Here is a 17,212-nt window from a genome sequence, read left to right on the forward strand (position 1 = left end):
TGTGATTAAATTATAGTTATCGTATCTTATTACATATATAAATCTTGAAGATAAATATGAACAATCGAAGATGAGATATTTAAAAAATTCAAATAATGATTTTCGAGAATTTTTTATGTGAGAAATTTTTTTTAAATGTTACTAATGTATTGGGTCATTTTAAGATTTTTTTTTTCAATAACAAGGTTTTAGTATTTTTCTCAAATAAACTAGAATAATAAAAAATTATTAAAATTATTACAATAAAAAAATTAAAAAAAATTAATTTTAAATACTAAAATTAAGATTTTTTTTCTCAAAATTAAAGAATAACACATAATTAATTAATATCGTTTTAAACTGACACTGCGAGAATGTTAATTATTTCATATGCATAACCGACTCTTGAACTTAAATTATTTTTATAAATAAAAAAAATTATTTTTTGATAAATTTTAATTAATTTTAAAATTTTAATAAAAAATTAATCATACCTAATTAAAAAAATTTATAAATTTTATTTATTATTTTTAAATTCATCTAACAATCTCAAAAAATTTTTACGATATCTTATTTTATCTGTTGTAAAAATAGTTTTTATCTCACTCTAGGAATGTTTTCCTTACATTTAGCAGTAAAAGTCAATCCTAAAAGGATTTAATATAAAAGTGAAAGTGTAGGAGTTTTCAAATTCAGATTTTGGTCACATAAGAATAGCAAATTTTACACAATTACGAGTGAGTGATACCAATATAGCGAATTTTAACATTTATAGTTTTAGACTTAATTTTCCCTAAAGCAAGCAAAAATAAGTTCAAAGAAGAATCAATTTCTCCATCTCCACAAAATCATAGTACTAACAACAAACATAACACTCTTTTTATAAAAAAAAAAAAAAAAATGCTTCGCAATGAAGTATCCTTAGGGAACAATATGAAAAAGGGTTAAAGATTCCAGCACATTCGGCAACGCGGAACGGAGGTTAAAAACGTTCGATCACTTGAGGCTATCGTGCGATTGAAATGTAATAATCACCACACACTGTTAAACAAAAAGGATTGCGCTTTTTTCTCGCCATCTATGATCTAACGGTTCCAATAATCTTCGTGGGGCCTAATCGGATGGTTCAAGTTCAACAGCAAGTCTTTTCTGAGTCTTGACTTTTTTGTCGTTGGAAGTCTTTTGATTCCTTTAAGATTTTACTTAATTTGCAAGTTGTTACTGATCAGAAGAGTAAAGGGTAGTGGAGGTTGATTTTAGGATTCTGAAGCAGGTAAGTGTTTGATTTTCCTTGTTCGTGTTAAATTAGCTTCTTTTATAGAAATGAACCAAAGTTGAATCAGTTTCTTCTCTTTTCCTTTTTTTTTTTCTTCTATTCTATGGAGATTATCTATACCCATTCTCTGTTGATTTCATCTCTTTTTCTGCATTTCCCTGCTTTTATGGGTAGAGTTGACTTAAAGTTGACCTTTAGTTGACTCACTTCTTGGTTAATCATCCATGATCTTTCTCTTTTTTATTCTGCAAACAGATTAAGGGGATTATTTATTATGGTTTTTTTTTTGTAAAATCAATCAATTGTCTAAATTAAATATTTTAATTTAATTCTATAGCAATAACCAAAGTAATTGGAACAATTTGGCTCAGGGATGCATCCACAAGTAGCTCAATCTGAAGCTTCAAACCAACAACACCGAGAATTTTTTCAAAGGAGAAAAAATAAGAGAAAAAATAATGCACTGAATAGGCAAAAAAAGAAGGTAAAGAAATATCTTTCTCTATTTCTCTATGCTGTTTTTTTTTTTTCTTTTAGCATATAATTATAACTATAAATCAATAAAATATGATATCATTTCCATTAATGTGATTTGATGCTTCCCTCTTCTGCTTTTAGTTTAGCTTTCTATTGTGCAAATATTATACTGAATGTTGAAAACAAATGCTTGTAGAAGGAGTATGCAAGGGTAGCTGCGGAAAATAGACACTTGACAGGCATAATTGAGGGGATGATTTCCCAGTACTTGAAAGTTCAAGGCAAAAATTTTCAGAAACATGAAAATTATGTTTCCCACTTAGCCGGCCAGAATGATCATCGAAGCTTTTATGCCCAGGTAATTAATCTTAGCTTATTGGTAGGGACTGATTAAAATCTTATGTCTCTCTTTGATTCTGTTTTGTCTATAGCCTCAAATCAATAATCATTTAAAACTAATAACAAATGCACATCAAGATTTCTTGAATTTTTCCATGTTTGAGAATACAAACTCGGGAGAGCGGTGAATTCCACTTATGATCCCTAACTTTTTTTTTTCTGGATTTTAGATTAATTGCAAAAAACCTTCCCAAACCTTTCTAAACAAATGAAAATGTTTCTAATCTAATCTCAAAGCTATTTGAATCAAACATGAAGTAGATGAAACCATTATTTTAAGAAAATAACCATTATAATATAATAATCTCAAGACATATTTGAAAAAGTATGATCATTCATGAGCAAAAAGTTATATAGCTTCCTTAAAAGCTCCAAAATTTTGTTGGATGCAACAAAGTCTGCAAAGTTGATGCATCCTATTTTATCCACAATACTATTTGCTCTTTGAATATAAATTACACACAACATCAATCACATACAAAACACAAACATAACAGTGTTTTATGAGAAAAAGAATGAAGCACTTTGATGTCCTTAAGCAAAATTCTATTATTGTCAAAATATTCAAGTTTCAATAACGTCTCAGCTGTCAAATAACATCAATTAGAAGATAATATTATGCAAAAAGGTTTCAGATTAGTTCTCCTAATGTGGAAATATTTCAGTAACATAAATCAAGAGCTACTTTATTCCAATGAAATATAAAAAATACAAAAGAAATCTTGTAGTTAAAAAAAGAAATAAAGAGAAGAGGAAATAAACGTAAAATAAATATTGAAGCACATATTTACTCATTGTATGTTATTGATAACATGTGTATAATAGTTGATATATTAATATTGAGGAAGAATCAACTTACATAGTATAAAACTAAAAATTTTATACTTTTTTTTAATTATTTATTTTAATGTATCTAAGGAATGAGATTAAACTAATTTTTTTTTTAATTTTTTACATATCTCTCTCATCTTTTTGATCTATTGAGATCAATTATTAAAAAAATGTGTAAAACCTTTTTAGTTTTACATTATATGAATTGATCCTTTTTATTAATATTATATTACTATATTATTATATTTTTTAAAATGTGTTATGATAAATTCAATATATCAAGAAAACCAATATAAAAGGCATTGATCTTTCCATCAAATCAAATAAAAAATAAAAGTTTGATCTAAACCATTGAATTATTAATCTTGTTGGGCTAAAAACCTTCAATTCAATCACACTAACGGAAGCGAAATTAAACAATAAATCAAACACACAAGAGACAACAATTTAACGTGGTTCGATCCAACTGACCTACATCCACTGATGAGAAATAAGATCTACTAGTTGTAGAGAATTATAAACATACATTAAATCATCAACCTTACTTAACAATCAATACTCATAAGACACTCTCAATCTCCTCTAGTCTTATTAAGTATTTTAAATTCAAATAAACACAAATCCAAACCCTTGTGCATCATTTCAATATAACCAAACACATACTCATATGCTCTCATACATCATACCTATGTGGATCCTCTCAGTCTCTTCTAGTCCACTCACAAACAAACACACACTCATAAGACGTAGAGTCCTAATACTCCTATGGGGTGTCTATCTTACAAAACTCTACAACTTTCTTACATTTTTTTCTCATATCTAACCTTGTAGAGACTTCACATATTTATAATCATACAAATTTGTCCATTAAGAATTCCTCTCTTCTTAGAATTTTTTTCCTATAAGTTAAACTTGCCTATTAAAAATTTTTTTCCTTTTAAAATTTTTCTCTTGCAAGTCAAATTTACCTATTAAGAATCTCTTTTCTCTTAGAATTCTTCTTTTACAAGTCTTCTTATCCATCAAGCAATATCTAACAAATCTCAAACAAATCTCAAACAAATCTCAAACAAATCTTTTATGGGATTTGAGTCAATATTTCAAACAATCTTCACCTTGACTCAAATTTCATCAATCATCTGTCTTCATGCTAGACATGCTTATCTTCACCTGTAATAGAAGTCTCACAATCATCTTCTCTTCTCTTGTGTCTTCACGCTTCATACAAACTAATCATCAATCTTCAAAACTTAAACTCCAACTCTTCTCTTGAATCGAGCTCTTCTGGACTTGTTTCTTCTCATGTCTCAAATCATGCACTTTTCAAACTTTTAGCTCTTCTCACATTTTGAACTTTTAGCTCTTTCATGTCTCGAACTTTCGACTATTTTCACATCTTGAATCTTCAATCTTCTTACATTTCGAATCTTCAGCTCTGATACCACTTGTTGGGGAATACCACAGCTCTGATATCATTTGTTAGGGAACACCACAGCTCTGATACCATTTGTTGGGTTAAAAGCTTTCAATCCAATCACACTAGCAGAAGCGAAATCAAAGACACAAGAGGTAACAATTTAATATGGTTCGATCCAATTGACATACATCCACGAATGAGAAACAAGATCCACTAGTTGTAGAGAATTACAAACATACATCAAATCATCAATCTCACTCAACAATCAATACTTATAAGACACTCTTAATCTCTTCTAGTCCTATGGAGTATTTTAAACTCAAACAAACACAAATTCAAACCGTTGTGTACCTTTTCAACATAATCAAACACATACTCATATGCTCTCATACATCATACCTATGTGGATCCTTTCAGTCTTTTCTAGTTCACTCACAAACATACACACTCATAAGACGTAAAGCTTCAATACTCATATGGGGTATCTATTTCACAAAGTCTTACAACTCTCTTACATTTTTTTTTCATACCTAATCCTGTAGAGACTTCACATATTTATAACCATGCAAACTTATCCATTAAGAATCCCTCTCCTCTTAGAATTCTTCTCTTGTAAGTTAAACTTGTCTATTAAGAATCTCTCTCCTTTTAGAATTCTTCTCTTGCAAGTCAAACTTACTTATTAAGAATCTCATTTCTCTTAAAATTTTTCTTTTGCAAGTCTTCTTGTCTATCAAGCAATATCTGACAAATCTCAAACAAATCTCTTATGGGATTTGAGTCATTATTCCTAACAAATCTATCACCTGCTAATAATTAATTAGGCAACCTTTCGATTCCTTTTATAATTTTTTTTTTCACTTATATTCTCCAAAAGTGTTTTTTTCAGGAATCCTTTAATAAAGACTTAGTAGATGATACATGCCAAGTTCAAAGTCTAATGAAAAATCTACAACTTAAAATTGACAAAGTACTACTTTTAAATAAGATAAAATAACAATTGATATAGCATCTAACATAAATCATGATGTAAGCAATGGTAGCACTTAAAAACATCCGGTCGATGACCACATTCAACATTTTGTGACATGATGAACTCTTTCATTCTCATTTTTCATTCATAATATTTAAAACTTTCAATCGTGAGAGCTTTGAGGACTGTCTTATCATCTTGGATCTTAAATTAAATCATATAATCTTTACTTAAAGTGGTTAAATCTATAAAAAGAGACCAAAGCTTTAACGCTAATTATTAACTTTTTAGGTGAGATGCTGATCCAAGATGGGAGAATTTGATTTCTCTAAATATTTTTTAAATAACGATTTCAAAATTATTGAATGAAAAATTAAAACAATAAGCTCATTAATGTAAATTATGTGGCAAACAACAACAATTAATAAGCCTAGAAACAAATATAAACAATAATAATCAGAAATAGGTTTGGGATAGAAAGATCAAACACAAAGATTTATAGAGGTTCAGGCTTTCTCCTCAAGGCACCTACATCTTTTCTCTTAGTTGTCCTCGTCAAGGCTTCACTATACTAATTGAAGAAAGATTATAACTCTATCTTTTTCCTAGGCTTAGATAGCAGCTTGACACTCTACTTTTTAGATTAAATAGCAACCTCTCAATCTCACAACTACAAGAAAATCCCTTAACTCTATTGGGCTTGAAGCAATAAAAATAATAATGCTGAAGAATATATCACAAGAAACCTATAACAATAGATAACAATCAATAATTAAAAACGCAAAAAAAAAAAAAAATAAAGCACACGAATATTTACATGAAAAATCCTCCAATGTAGAAAGAAAAATCACGGCCCACTAAAAAAATTTTTACTATCAAACAATGGATATACAAAGTTCTTCTCGAACTAAAACTAGAGTTAATCAACAACTACAGAGCAAATTGAAGAAATCTCACCAAATAGGTGACTCAACAAATATACATTGAATTTATTTCTAGAGAGCTTTAAACTCGATCTTCACCATTCAGAATGTAAAATTTTGAATCATAAACATGATGACAGTTTTAGTTCAATCGGATCACGAATTGACTTTCATTCAACTAACTTTTTCTTCTTTTTTTCTCTATTTTTTCTAGCTTTTTTTTTTTTTCTTCTTGGTTTTTGCAACTCCACCTCAAAATAGTCCCACCTCTTTTTATTAAGTAGCTAGGGCTCTGTGTAGAAAGAAAGATCAAGCCTTATGGCCTTTAATTGGTTCAAAATCAATTATATAGGGCTAGAGCCTATTTTTCTAACAATGTCTCTCTCTAGCATCATTAGGAGGAGATTCATCACTATAGCAGTTTCATTGAAAATTTACTTTGGCTAAAGAACTCATTCTGGTCAAGTTACTGCAAAGCTCAAGCTTTTTCTTGAAAAATATCTTAGTTAACATATCTGTTGTATTTTTATCTGTATGGATTTTCTTCAATAGTATATGTTGCTCCTCAATCATTGAATGTAACTAGTGATATCTAACATCAATGTGCTTTATCCTAGCATGGTATATGATATTTTTGCTCAAATCTAAAGCATTCTGACTATCATAAAATATCATATACTCTTTCTGATTCAACTCTAATTCAAGAAGAAAATATTTTATCCAAAGCATTTCTTTACCTACTTCGATTGCTACAATATATTCAGCCTTTGTAGTTGACAAAGCAACATACTTTTACAACTTAGAGTGTCAAGATATAGCTCCTATTGTAAAAGTGAACAAATACCCTAAAGTAGATTTCTTATCATCAATATCACTTGTCATGTCAGCATCGGTAAATCTTTCTAGAACTGATTGTGAAACTTCATAACTTAAACACATTTTTGAGGGGTCCTTCAAATATTTGAAAATCAATTTTACTGCTTTTCAGTGAATCTTTCCTAGATTAGAAAGAAATTTGCTTACTATACAAATTGCATGAGCAATATCAAACTGTGTACAAATCATAAGATACATTAAAGAATCAACTGCAGAAGAATAAGAAATACTAGACATAGCTAGTTACTCTTCCTTAGACATCAGATAAGATTTTTTACTTAAATGAAAATGATTGGCAAGTGGATTGCTAACTGATTTAACATGTTGCATGTTGAATCTATTAAGCACTCATTCAACATACTTTTCCTGTGACAATCACAGCTTTTCAGCTTTCCTATCTTGGATAATGTCAATACTGAAAATCTGTTTTGCTAGACCCAAATCCTTAATGTTAAAGGATTTAGATAATTGTTCTTTCAACTTGTAAACCATACTAGCATCTTGTTCCACAATTAACATATCATCAACCTATAATAAGAGAATAATAAAGTTACCATCAGAAAAGCTTTAACCTACACACAAAAATTCATTGCCATTCTTTTATAGCTGTGACTCACCATAAAAGAATCAAACTTCTTATATCATTGTAATGGAGTTTGTTTCAAGTCATACAAGTTTTTTTTTTTAATTTACAAACTGAGTGCTTTTTTTTTTTTTTTTACTTTAAAACCCTCAAGCTGATTCATATAAATATCTTCTTGTAAGTCACAATGTAAAAAGATAGTTTTAACATCAAGTTGCTCAAGTTTAAGATTCAAACTAGCTGCTAATCCTAGTACCACTCGAATGGAATTCATCTTCACAATTGGAGAGAAGATCTCATCAAAATAGATACCTAATTTTTGAGAAAAAGTTGTCACCACCAATCAAGCTCTGTATCTCATTAGCTTGTTACCATCTTTTTTCAACTTAAACACCTATTTATTTTTCAACGTTTTTTTTTCCTTTCGGAAGTTTAATAAAAGCATAAGTATCATTTTTTTACAATGATTTTATCTCTTTTTTCATTGCTTTTAACCAGTGCTCTCTATCCGGAATAGTGTGCACATCTTGATAGCTCTCTGGTTTTTCAGCTTTCTTTCACTGGTAACTAAAATAAATTTGAATTTGGATACTTGGTAGATGGCTTACGTTTTTTAGTAGATCTTCTAGGTTGAGACTCTACATCACTTGATGTTGAAGGTAGCTCCTCTTGCTCAACACTCTCGAGTAGAGATGATTGCTCTCCCTACTCAAAATTGATTATATTTGGCTCATCACTAACTGTGGTTGGTTTATTTATATCTTCAAGTTTTATTTCTTACTCATTTTCACCATTTGTGGCTATTTTCTGTGAAATTCTTATCGATGTTGAAGCATCACACTCAATAGTAACTTGTGTAGTCTTCTCATTTTTCACAAAGTCTTCTATAGTTTTTTTTTCATGAAATATCACATTTTTGCTTTTAACTATTTTTTTCTTCATTGGATCTCATACCCTATAGTTAAATTCCTTATCATCATATCTTACAAACACACACTGTGCGATTTTACTATCAAGCTTTGACCTCTGTTTTTTCGGCACATGCATAAATACTTTACACCTAAAAATTTTTCAAGTGAGAGTATGACGCATCTTTCGTGTCTACACTTTTTCTGGAATGTCAAAGCTCAAAAGAATTGATGGTGATTTGTTAAGCAAATAATAAGTTGTGTGGACTGTTTCACCTCAGAATGACATCGGTAATTTTGTCATCCTTAACATGCATATGATTTTTTTTATAATGGTGTAATTCATCCTTTTAGCTATATTATTATGCTATGGTGCTTTAGGGTTTGTCATCTCATGCTTTGAACAGTACTTTTCAAAATTTTTAGATGTGTATTTTTCACCATTATCAGTTCGAATATACTTTAAGAGTAACCTTGTCATCTTTTCTACCATGACATGAAATTTTTAAAAATACTGTAGTACTTGACTTTTGTATTTCAACATATACACCTAAATCTTACGTGAAGCATTATTAATAAAAGTAACAAAATACATGCTACCACCTAATAACTCAATCTCAATGGGATCACATATGTCAGAATAATTTACTTTTAATATATATTTTTTAGAACTCTTACAAAAAAAAAACTACGATACTTACCAAATAAACAATCACACGAATCGAAAGACATACTTTTGGTCAAGGGAATAAGAGACTGTCTTGTCAAAACTTATAATCCATTTTCACTCATGTGTGCCAACCTCTTGTGCCACAAGTTTGCTGAAACATTATCTTCAACGGCATTTACCTGGTTATCATTCAATTGCATCAATGTCTTATAGATTGTGCAACATAATTTTCCTTTTGCAATTATAATAAATCTTTTGAGAAGCTTTCATTGTTCATTCTTTTGTTGACTCTCATATCCCTCTTTATCAAGAACATTAATAGCAAGCAAGTTCATTCTCATATCTAAAATGTGTCTGACATCCCTCAAAGTCAAAATGCAGCCTGTATTAATTTATACAATAATATCATTAACCCCAACATCTGCAATATACTCTTGTTTCCTATCTTGGTGTAACTAAAGTCTCTTGCTTTGTAAGTTATAAATAACTCTTTTAGGAACACAATGATATATCGTTTCTGTGTCAACTATTCACTCAATGTCAGGATCAATAACATGATTACAATCACTATATATATAAATCAAAGTAATTGAATCACTATCTGAATTCACTACTGTAATATTACCATCATATGAACTCTTTTTTTTTTCATCTTTTTGTTTTTTCTTCAAGATTTTACAATGTGATTTTATATGACCTGTTTTATCAAAATGAAAATATTTCACTTTATCTTTAGATTTGGATCTACGTTTAGATTTACTACGACCTTTTGAGTTTTGACCTCTGTTGATGTTTCTACCCCTGCTCTCTATGACTAAAGCTTAATTCTCAAGGTTTACATCTTTTTATCTTGCTTCTTCATTAAGCATACTGTCTTTTACTATCTCCAATGTCACTTTATAATCAGAAGCTGAATTAAAAACAGTCACAATTAGAGTATTTCAGTTGTCTGACGATTTAACCAAGAAAAACAATGCTTTCATTTCATTATCCATCTTTGGCTCCATAATAGTCATTCAATTAAATGTCTTGAAAATCATTTTAAGTGCTCTGTAATCGATCGTTCATTCATGTATTGTAAAGTTGTAAGCTTTTTAACAAGCATAACTTTATTCATACTTATTTTTTTCTCATATAATGTTGTCAATTTTTCTCAAACAGTGTGAGCATCTATCTTTTACGCTACATGCTAGAACACACTGATATCAACTCATTTTCTGATAGTAGTCAACTTTTTTTTGCCTAATTTCTTTTAGTTTCATCTTTCATATTTGCTAGTTTAGCCGAATTACTCAATACCGGCTCATACAAATCTTTGCAGTATAAATGATCTTCCATCAAAGGCTTCTAAATTAAATAATTTGATGCTATCAATTTTATTATGGAATTTGTATCACTTTTCATGATCTCAAACAGAATTTACTTTTGTCTTGGGTTACTTCTGTATCGTTATCTCAAAATAACCTTCGTTTTAATACCACTTGTTAAGCTTGAAGCAATAAACACAACAATGCAGAAGTAATATATCACAATAAACTCACAGCAATAGGCTACAATCAACAATACAAAATATAAAAAAATAAAGCATATCAAGATTTACATGAAAAATCTTCTAATGTAGAGAAAAAAATCACAGACTATCAGAAAAATCTTTACTATCAAATAATAGATATACAAAGTTTTTCTTTAGCTAAAATTAGAACTAATCAACAACTAGAGAGATAATTGAAAAAATTTTACCAAATAAGTAACTCAACAAATACACACTGAACTTGTTCCTAGAGAGCTTCAAACTCAATCTTCACCGTTCAAAATGTAAAACTCGAAATCATAAACCTGCTGATAAAGCTTCAGCTCAATCAAACTACGGATCGACTTCTATTCATCCAACTTTTTTTTTTCTCTCTATTTTTTTTTGGCTTTTCTTCATTCTCTTCTTGGCTTTTGTGACTCCACCTTAAAATAGTCTCACCTTTTTTTATTAAGTAGCTAGAGCTTTGTGTAAAAAGAAAGATCAAAGCCCATGGCCTTTGATTGGTCCAAAACTAATTACATAGGGCTGAACCCCATTTTCATAACAACCTCTTGATTACAAAATCACTCAATTGAAATGTAAACTAGAAAACCTATCAAAGGCTAAGTGTTTGCCTAATGAAGCACAAGGATATTGATGAATTAATACAACAAAGATGGCTTGGATACAACAAATATGGACTTTTGACTCTAAAACTCTTGATTTTTTTTAAGAGAATGAAAATATGACTTGTTAATGCTTGCTTTCTTGTTTCTTTAACCTTCTTGGTATGTTGGAATTTTCAATTTATAGAGGAATTGAGAAACTAGCCGTTAGAGAAGCTTGGGAAATGAAAACACATGATTTTTTTCTTTTGAAACTAGCCGTCGGAGCTTGTTTGGGATGAAAGGATTGATTGGTTTTGATAGGGAATCGACTGGTTCTTGAATTTCACTAAGTTTTTTATCGTTACAGTTGAGGGATCGATTGGTTTTGGTACCCGATCGATTGGGTCAGCTAGATTTTGGATGCTGAATTATTCTAGATGAATAGTGCCACTAGTTGTCGCTTGTTTTGTAGTCTACTCACTAATTTGATCATATCTTAAGTTATACGAGTTTAAATCAAAAACTGATTGAACATTTAGAAACTAGACTTAAAGGACTTTTTATTCATATAAAGTTCATCATCTAATTCATTGTATTCAAATTATAGTGAATTTTTAAAACTATCTCTTGTACAGTTTTTAGACAATCATATAGTGTTTAGTAAAAATTCAAAATTTTTTCTTAAAAAATTTGGATTTTAATTTTGTTTGATCCATTAGAAAGTAGATTCAAAGAGCATTCCAATAGTATAAAATTTAAATATTAAAATTTTATGAATTAATACAAAAAAATAAAATAAGTTCAATATTAAAAAAATTTATTCTAGTAAAACAACTTTTATAAGTTAATCTATTTCTCAAAATCAATATTATTAAAATTGTATTGAGTTCAAAATGAATAAGGTTACTTTAAAAGTAATAATTGAACTTTTATTTAAGTTCAAATAAATAATGTTTAAAGAACATTTTGATTTGAGAAATAAAAAAAATATAAAGAAAAGTTTGTTTACACTTTGAAAAATATATTATTTATTTAGTACAAAAAATAATAAAACTTAAAAGCCTGTATTAAATAAATTTTTTTCAAAATCTTAATTAAGTTTATTTAATTTAATTTTTTGATTTTAAAATAAGGATCAATTTAAGTAAGTTCACATTATAAACCTCTACCGTAAGCAGGAGCTAGCCGTATATGTCTAACATTTTTAGATAATTTTCATGATTGTTATAGATCGTTTTTTTGTTTCAGGAACTAAATTGCTCAACCAGTATAGAACATAATAAACAGATTCATTACCTTAAATAAAATATTAACTTTTTACGTGATTCGAATAGCACGTAAAATATAGATGTCATGTCTATCCTTGATTGCTCCTCCCTGTCATATAACCATAACAGCCATGTTACTCTTCGTGTCAAACAATGGAAGCTAAAAAATAAGATAAAGTTAAGCTAATCTTTCGTCCTAAATATTTACTTATTGTAGTAATTCCATGATATACTAAGTATAAAGTTTTAAAGTACACTTTTGAGTAACATATAAACATTTAAATAAATACATTAGAGAAGCAGGTGTAGTTCTAGCTTCCCATACGCAACATAGAATAATGACTATACAAAATTTAGGAAATATAACTTATTGGTTCCAACGTTTAAATGTTTAAGTATCATCTTCAGAAGTTAAAGTCAGGTATTATTACCACTTAAGATACAACAGAGATATTCTTTCCTTTGCTTCAAATCATAATATCATTATGAAAATATCATTGTTTTTAAAACTATTACCTTTAACGGCTAAGGCAACCTGCCATTTCATCAATATTTTCAAAAATATTACTATTAATTAAAAAAAAAAAACCAAAATCAAATAGAAAACTAAAATTATCACTTAGATCATTTTTCTTTTACAAATACAAAAAAGAAAAGCTAAAGTAAGATCCTAAATATTTTTCATTAAAAATGAGTAAAAAACGAATCCAAAGGTTGGATCGATCGAAAATACCCAACAAAAGTTTGGGAAACTAAATTGGGTACCTTTCTTTAATGGGTTACAATCGATCAACTCCTTAATGACTGTTGCGAATTGCTAAAACTTAAGCCTGTAGAAAAAAATCCTTTTGGTGATCCATGATACCAAAAAGTGAGAAATTATCGTGGCAACCCAAAAAAATCAAAGAAGGGTTTAAATTTTTTTTTATTCTATCAAAATTTTTTTTGTCTTACCATTAACTACTCTTTCTTTTAAGATCAAACTCTTTAACCAACTCTGTCTTTCTTCACACAATTATAATGATTAAAAAAGCAGAGGAAAGGACAAATGGTGACACGCAACACAATGATTAATGGTCAAAGTTGAGATGAAATTATTAAAATTAAAAGTATGATTTTTATTAAAAGATAAAAAATTAAAAATAAATATAAATATAGTAATTTGTATCTTTTTAAATTAATTTAATTTTTATATAAATTAAAAAATATGATTTGATTATATTTTGACAAATTTAAATATGATACAATGAAATTATATTAAAACGATACGAAAAAAACGTATATGAGTTTTAGAAATATATTTTTTATATTTAGTATGTCAATAAGTGTAAGACACAAAAAATATATTTAATTAAACTGTGTTATATGATTACATATAATAAACATAGGAAACATATTTGTCACATTTGATACGGTTAATAGTTTTTTATATTTATTTTAATTTAATATAAATATATATAAATTATTTTAATGTTTTAATTATAATACACAATTACATATTTAATATAATTATGTAAAAATTATTTTAAATATTTATTTATAATGCACATTTAATATGCAATTATTTTTAATTTTAATAATATAGTTACAATATAAATAATGACTTTAGTATAATTGTACCTCATTATTCAATAACTTATTATTTTGAATTTTATTAATTGTAACTCAGTAGATAATTTACTTTAAGTTACATGATTAAAAATTCATAATATAATTATAATATAAACATGATATATATACAAAAATCAATGGCTTGTTTATATATTTTAATTTATTTTAATCCATATGATAGTTGATACTTATGTATAATTATAAAAGATTATATAATTTATTCTAAATGATATATTAATATGTATACCTATGAAAATTAAAAATATATAATTTATTTTAAATCATATTATAAATTATAAAAAAAATTATAAATAACATAACATATATAAAAATTATATTATTTTGATATTACAAATATATATTAATTTAATATTTTCAATAACTTTTATAAGTTATCATTTATATTATATTTATTATATTTATTTGTATTATTTTTATTAAATTAATGTTTTAAAATAAAATTATACTTAATTTAATGTCGAATTATTTTGAATTAATTTTTGTATCATTTTGGATTTGGATCATTTCAGTTCGAGTTATTTCAGCTTCAGATTATTTTGATTCAAATTAGACGGGTTCAGGTTATTATTTTTTATAGTCAAATTGAGTTGAGTCGAATTCAAGTGAGTTGAATGAATTTTTTGAGTTCAAATCAGAATTGACAAATCTATGAGAACAAATATACTCATGTAAAAATAACAAATTTATATTTAATACATCTATGCGTGTAAGAATTCACTATTTCTTTAATTATTTCACATTAAATATAAAATGCGCACTTGAGAAATTAAACCACAAATTTGAAAATTGGACTTTGAATGATATTCAGGAAACCAAAAATCACCATATAAAGGAGATCAAATGTGAGTCAAGTTAATGACAAAATTGAAACCTCCATCAAGCCCCAAAACTGTAGTATGTAGAAAAAATAAACAAGAAGAAATCAGGATTTAACATGCTATCATATATATATACATATATATATATCGTGTGATTTTATTGATGGTAATTCTGTTTCTTAATTATAATTTGAAGGATCAACAATGCGCGGGCTCTCATATAGGAGGAAATGATGACGAGGTATGATAATTGTATATAATTGTGTTGAATGCATTTGTTTTGAGAAATTTGAAAAGATTATCATTACTTTTGAGAGTATCTTTTAGATATTTCTACTTGAATATTATCTTTACATGTTTATTAATGTTATCACATACATGTTTTTTTTTACTTAATTATAATATTTTTCTTATAACTCCAGACTTATGAGATGTATATCCCAAAATTATTTATTTCAGCTGGATGTAATGAATGGTTTGGCACTTAATGAATTAGACAATCCGTTGTCTAACGAAGTGAAAAATCCAAAGAATTCTCAGACCATCCAGAAAAGCACCATGAGTGAATTTCTAAAGAAAATTGATGATGATGTTGCAAGCAGCAATGATTTCTCCGACTTTATGGTATGCTTTGATGGGGAGCACAAAAAAATTGGAAGATACAGTTTCCCACTGTCTTTAGTTTCTACTGTGGAAAGAATCACCAATGTCTATGGTGATGTTTCTGCTCCGTGTTTAAAGAACTCAAGTGTTACCGAGAAAATCTATCTATTTTTCTGTGCTACAATTAAAGAGATGGAGGATCTAAAGCTTCATCAAGTTACAGAGAAAAAACTGTTGAAATGGAGGGATGCTATTAAGGATGCTCTTCGCATCAATTTCAAAGTCGCTTTTGCTATGCACCATTTGAAGAGAATTGCTCGTGCTTATTTTGGCTGCATAGGAAGCCAAGAGCTTCAGAGCATAGGTGACAAATTGGATGCCTTGAACAAGGAGCGTGCGGAGACGTACCAGGATTTCAAAGACTATATTGCTTATGCAAAAGACTTCTATGGCAAGTCTGTCAGCGATGGTTTATTCGCGTGATCCTTCCAGTGCTCAAGCACCAAGAACTTTCTACATTTCTAGCTATTTTAGGTGTTGGTTCTTTAATTTTGGGCCCTTTTTTTTTTCCCCTCTTTATCTGGTTTATGAAGTTGTTCATGGACTAATTTCTCACAAGTTTCTGATGTTAAGGAGTTTTCTAGGTTACGGTCGTTACCTGAACAACAGTACGGTTTACTCACCTTGCCGTACTGTGTTTTATGTGCCGAGCGTAACATGTTTAACTCTTTTAACATTTGATTAGTTTGGATACGTGGTGTGAGAGACGACTCTCATCTGATTGTTGGTGTCGCTATAGGAGTTCATTCAAGATGGCACGTACAATAGACTCTCACCACGCATCCAACAAAGTGGCCTATTGTCAGAGGTTAAATTGAAACCTATTTTTGAACCCTAACTTAAAAACTAAAGTTTTTTAGGTTAAGGGATCAAGAATACGTTTTGATCTGATCTCCAACAGCTACATTCATCTTTGTGTAAAAGTACAATGGTTTGCTTGTATTGCATGTTTGGGTATTTGCTATTCCAACTTGACCTCTGTCGTATGTAATAACAATGGCCTTTGAGTTTGCAGACAAAGTATGAATTTGATCTTCTATATTAATTATTAAATCGAAGATTTTCATGCATGTTATGCCAATTACATTTTTATCCTTCGTTGGAGATAATCTTTTATCATTCTATACTATTCTGTCATCCATTTGCTGGATTGAGCTCCTTTTTTATTTTTTGGATCAATTATTTTTTAATATTTTCATTATCACCATTTATATGTGTACGTTAGACTCAAATTGAAATTATGAAAGTCATACCAACGATGATTTAAGATATATTGAAAGGTAATTAACAAAATATAATGAAGTCATCGGAAGGGAGAGGATAATTGAAGGCAAAATAGAATGAACGAAATGGAGCAAATAAATATGTAAAAACTTATTTTCTACCATGGTCTTGACG

General features: G+C 28.4%; 1 protein-coding gene across 2 annotated transcripts; it reads left to right on the top strand.

Annotated features, from left to right (window-relative positions):
- The first annotated feature begins 896 nt into the window (after positions 1-896).
- Positions 897-16,884, top strand: LOC111298873 (uncharacterized). Of its 2 annotated transcripts, none has more exons than XM_022893593.2 (5): positions 897-1,252; positions 1,627-1,739; positions 1,929-2,090; positions 15,348-15,392; positions 15,611-16,884. In XM_022893593.2, exons 2-5 carry the CDS (start codon positions 1,629-1,631, stop codon positions 16,235-16,237), a joined length of 945 nt encoding a protein of 314 aa, XP_022749328.2. In that variant the 5' UTR covers positions 897-1,252; positions 1,627-1,628; the 3' UTR covers positions 16,238-16,884. The 2 variants fall into 2 exon arrangements, with proteins under 2 accessions (XP_022749328.2, XP_089603026.1); XM_089746900.1 differs by having other exon boundaries at positions 1,118-1,252; positions 1,932-2,090; positions 15,611-16,380.
- Positions 16,885-17,212: the final 328 nt, after the last annotated feature.

Source organism: Durio zibethinus, chromosome 18 (assembly GCF_047325235.1).
Source record: "Durio zibethinus cultivar Kanyao isolate XHJ-2024 chromosome 18, ASM4732523v1, whole genome shotgun sequence".
Lineage (NCBI taxonomy): Eukaryota > Viridiplantae > Streptophyta > Magnoliopsida > Malvales > Malvaceae > Durio > Durio zibethinus.

Excerpts from the sequence above, each read along its gene's own strand:
- LOC111298873 (XM_022893593.2), top strand. The coding sequence starts at position 1,629 with ATGCATCCACAAGTAGCTCAATCTGAAGCTTCAAACCAACAACACCGA. Across the intron at positions 1,740-1,928 it reads TGAATAGGCAAAAAAAGAAG|AAGGAGTATGCAAGGGTAGC; the intron begins GTAAAGAAATAT and ends AAATGCTTGTAG. Across the intron at positions 15,393-15,610 it reads TAGGAGGAAATGATGACGAG|CTGGATGTAATGAATGGTTT; the intron begins GTATGATAATTG and ends TATTTATTTCAG.